The sequence below is a fragment of the Anarrhichthys ocellatus genome, unplaced genomic scaffold, assembly GCF_004355925.1.
Source record: "Anarrhichthys ocellatus isolate YVR2014 unplaced genomic scaffold, GSC_Weel_1.0 scaffold1369, whole genome shotgun sequence".
Taxonomy (NCBI): domain Eukaryota; kingdom Metazoa; phylum Chordata; class Actinopteri; order Perciformes; family Anarhichadidae; genus Anarrhichthys; species Anarrhichthys ocellatus.
In genome coordinates this window covers 1-3,698 of record NW_022281343.1, presented here as the reverse complement: position 1 = coordinate 3,698, position 3,698 = coordinate 1, and the positions used below count along the sequence as shown (strand labels likewise).

At 51.1% G+C, this 3,698-nt stretch overlaps 1 protein-coding gene across 1 annotated transcript; it reads left to right on the top strand.

The window, feature by feature from the left end:
* The first annotated feature begins 461 nt into the window (after window positions 1-461).
* Window positions 462-2,617, top strand: irf2bpl (interferon regulatory factor 2 binding protein-like). Its single transcript, XM_031839173.1, has one exon. It carries the CDS (start codon window positions 535-537, stop codon window positions 2,326-2,328), a length of 1,794 nt encoding a protein of 597 aa, XP_031695033.1. The 5' UTR covers window positions 462-534; the 3' UTR covers window positions 2,329-2,617.
* Window positions 2,618-3,698: the final 1,081 nt, after the last annotated feature.

Sequence of the window (3,698 nt, the reverse complement as noted above, 5' to 3'; positions counted from 1 at the left end):
CATCAGATGAGGTCACGAGGTCTTCTTTTGTTCTGAACAGATTTAATTTACCTGCAGCGTCACGTGACACGCTGTTCAGACAGAGAGGGGGGGGCAACATGTGGGGTCATGACATCACAGTCTCAGATGGGGGGGGGGGGGGGGGGGGGTGACGTCACTTACTCTACCAGGTGGCATTCCAAGGAGGGGGAGGGGCTGAGGAATCCAGATTCCTCCCCCTCCCCCTCTCTGCAGCACACGGAGCTCCAGCAGGAGGAACAATAAGCTGAGAGGAGAGTCCGTCTGTCTGCACTCCTCTCAGGATCTTCTCTGTCTGATCGCCGCTCGGAGAGGCAGGAGGAGAGACGGGCAGGAGGAGAGACGGGCAGGAGGAGAGGCGGGCAGGAGGAGAGGCGGGCAGGAGGAGAGGCGGGCAGGAGGAGAGGCGGACAGGAGGAGAGGCAGGCAGGAAGAGAGGCAGAGAGGAGGAGAGGCAGGCGAAGAGACAGACGGGAGGAGACAGCAGGAGACGGGAGGAGACAGGACAGAGGGAACATGTCCTCGTCCCGCAGACAGTCGTGTTACCTGTGCGACCTGCCCCGCATGCCCTGGGCCATGATCTGGGACTTCACAGAGCCCGTGTGTCGGGGCTGCGTCAACTATGAGGGAGCAGACCGGGTCGAGTTCGTCATCGAGACGGCCCGCCACCTGAAGCGGGCTCACGGCTTCCAGGAGGTCCGGTCCACCACCGGAGGACCTCCTCCTCCACAGCAGAAGAGCCAGGCGGCCTTACTGAGCGGGAAGGAGCCGCAGCTGAACCACGAGCACCAGGCGGAAGGACCGAGGTCTCAGCAGCCCGGTTTGGACCGGTACTCGCTCTCAGATAGCCGGGCTCGGTTCGACTACAGCGGCCACAGCAGCAGGATGTCCAACGGACTCGGAGGACCCAACGGGTTCAAACCGGACGACGGGCCGCCCGAGCTGAACCGGCAGAGCCCAAACTCACAGGGCCGGAACCACGGGGGCCCAGTGAACGTACCACCGAACCTGCAGCCTCAGGACCTGCTGCCTCAGAACCTGCTGAACGGACCCGTAAATAGAGCCACACCGCAGAGCTCTGGGGTCTGTCTCTCTGAACCCGGAGCAAAGCGGCCCGCTTCGGTGTCCAGCAGCTCGGACCAGGACCGGGAGCTGAAGGAGAAGCAGCGGAACGTGGATGCTCTGTCCGAGCTGAGTGACAGCCTCCGGAACCGGCAGGAGGTCTGGACCGGCAAGCCGAAGCCGGTGCGCGACACACTTCTCTCTTTATCCGGTTGCACCCCTTTCAACGTCCGCTTCAAGAAGGACCGCACGCTGGTCGGCCGTGTGTTCGCCTTCGACGCGGTGTCCAAGCCGGGTCTGGAGCACGAGCTGAGGATCTTCATCGAGTACCCGAGTGGCTCCGGGACTGTGTTCTCCAGCGCTTCCGGGGTTGCCAAGCAGATGTACCAGGACTGCATGAAGGACTACGGCAGAGGTCTGTCCTCCGGGTTCAAGTACCTGGAGTACGAGAAGAAGCACGGCTCCGGGGACTGGCGACTGCTGGGTGACCTGTTACCAGAGGCCCTGCGGTTCTTTAAGGAGGCGGGGGGGGGGGACATGTTGCCGGAGCCGCACACCGACGGCAGCGTCCCGGTGTTGCCCGGCCGGGCTCTGGCGTCCGGGAGCGGCGGCTCCAGGACCGGCGTGAGGAAGAGGAGGGCCTCTCCAGAGCCAGAGGAGGAGGAGCAGCAGCAGTGGATCAACAGCCAGACCGAAGCCCTTAAACTCTCCATGTCTGCAGGCTCATTCTCTGGTCCTCCCGGTCTCTCCTCCCCACCGGAGTCCATCGCTCCTTTGCAGAACGGACAGTCCCCGATGGACACGCTCGGGAATGCGCACTCCCCCAACAAAGACCATGACTCGGTCCACTCCAGCACGTCGTCCTCCAGACACAACAACAGCAGCCCGGTGTCTCCAGCCTCCGTGTCCGGACAGAGGCGCCTCTCTCTCGGGATGTCCGGTGTGGACCAGGTGCATGCGCAGAACGTGCCCGACTCCCCGATAGCCAACAGCGGGCCTCTGTGCTGCACCATCTGCCACGAGCGGCTCGAGGACACACACTTCGTTCAGTGTCCGTCGGTCCAGAACCACAAGTTCTGCTTCCCGTGCTCCAGAGAGAGCATCAAGAACCAGGGATCCTCCGGGGAGGTGTTCTGTCCCAGCGGGGACAAGTGTCCTCTGATCGGCTCCAACGTGCCCTGGGCCTTCATGCAGGGGGAGATAGCCACCATCCTGGACGTGAAGGTAAAGAAGGAGCGGGACACCTGAGGGGGGGGGGAGATCAGTCTGTCTGTGGGTCATAATCTCTGTGTGATGGACAGAAACATTTTACACTTTAAATCATAAAATCAAACATGGAAGATAAAAAGATTCATATTTCAATACCTGTTTATGAATATATTAACATATTTATCTTCTTTATTATAAAGATAGTTATAAATAAAACAATCTGAGGCTAACATTCTTCATTTCAAATGATCTGCTTTGATTAAAAACGTTAAACTACAAACAAACAGTTTTTACTTCAGTCTGGAGGAACTTTGTTTGTGTTTCATTATATTTTCTGTTTTAAAAGGAGCGCCATTATTTCAAACTTTTTTTTTACTAATCAGTAAATAGACGAGGTCATGAATATTTAATATTCTACTTTTATCTTAACATATTATACTTTATTGTTTCCTAAAACAAGTGATGATGTCACAGGACGAGTTTAAAGGGATGTTTTTAAATCAATAATTATCGGCTCAAATCAGGATTATCTTTATTTTTCAGACTAAATGATTCAGTGACAACCGGTGGCTCCAGAACAAAACAATCAGCAGATAAATCGTTAATCAATTATTTCTTCCTCAGTTAATAATTTACATAATTAATTAATTATAATTACTGAGAAATGACCTGAAAATTATCATCAATTAGTTCAAAATAAAGTAAAAAGCTAACTTGTTATCGTTGATCATGAATATTTAAATATGTAGAATGGTGATGTCATCAGCACGCAGAGATGTTCTCTCCACTGACAGAGGGTCTTGTTAAAGGACTCGTTATGGAGGTGAAACATATTTAAATATTCTACATGTGGATGTGTCGTGGTGGAGGTGTTTAAAACAGACAGACAGGTTCAGAGAGTGAGACAGCTCTCACACTTCATCACACCGGTTTGCAAAACTATTTAAATTTTTGATAAAGTTTTTAACTATTTGATTTTTTTTCTATGTAATTTATTTTGGTGATTTTTTTTATTTATAATTTAAATATTTTTATTTCTTCCTGCAATAACTTTGCTAGCCTTCCTGAATTTTTTATTTTTACATGTATTTGGTGGTCTTTGTGTTTTTATTCATGATTTCCAGATGAAACATTTGATCTTGTAATGTGCCTTTAAGATCCGTCCGTTGTAATAAATTCATTGATATGAACCTTTTCACTGATATGTGACTTCTCTTTCTTTATGACTCATGAGGTAAACATGTTGAATTCTGGGTAAATGTGTTTCAAAAAACATGGCCACCTGTTGGTCACCTGTTACCAAGTTATGGATTCTAGATTTCAGATTAATTCTTCAGTTAAAGTCTGAAGAGTTCACGTTAAAGTCTGAAGAGTTCACGTTAAAGTCTGAAGAGTTCACGTCTGAAGAG

Coding starts and splice junctions, on each gene's coding strand:
- irf2bpl (XM_031839173.1), top strand. CDS start 535: ATGTCCTCGTCCCGCAGACAGTCGTGTTACCTGTGCGACCTGCCCCGC.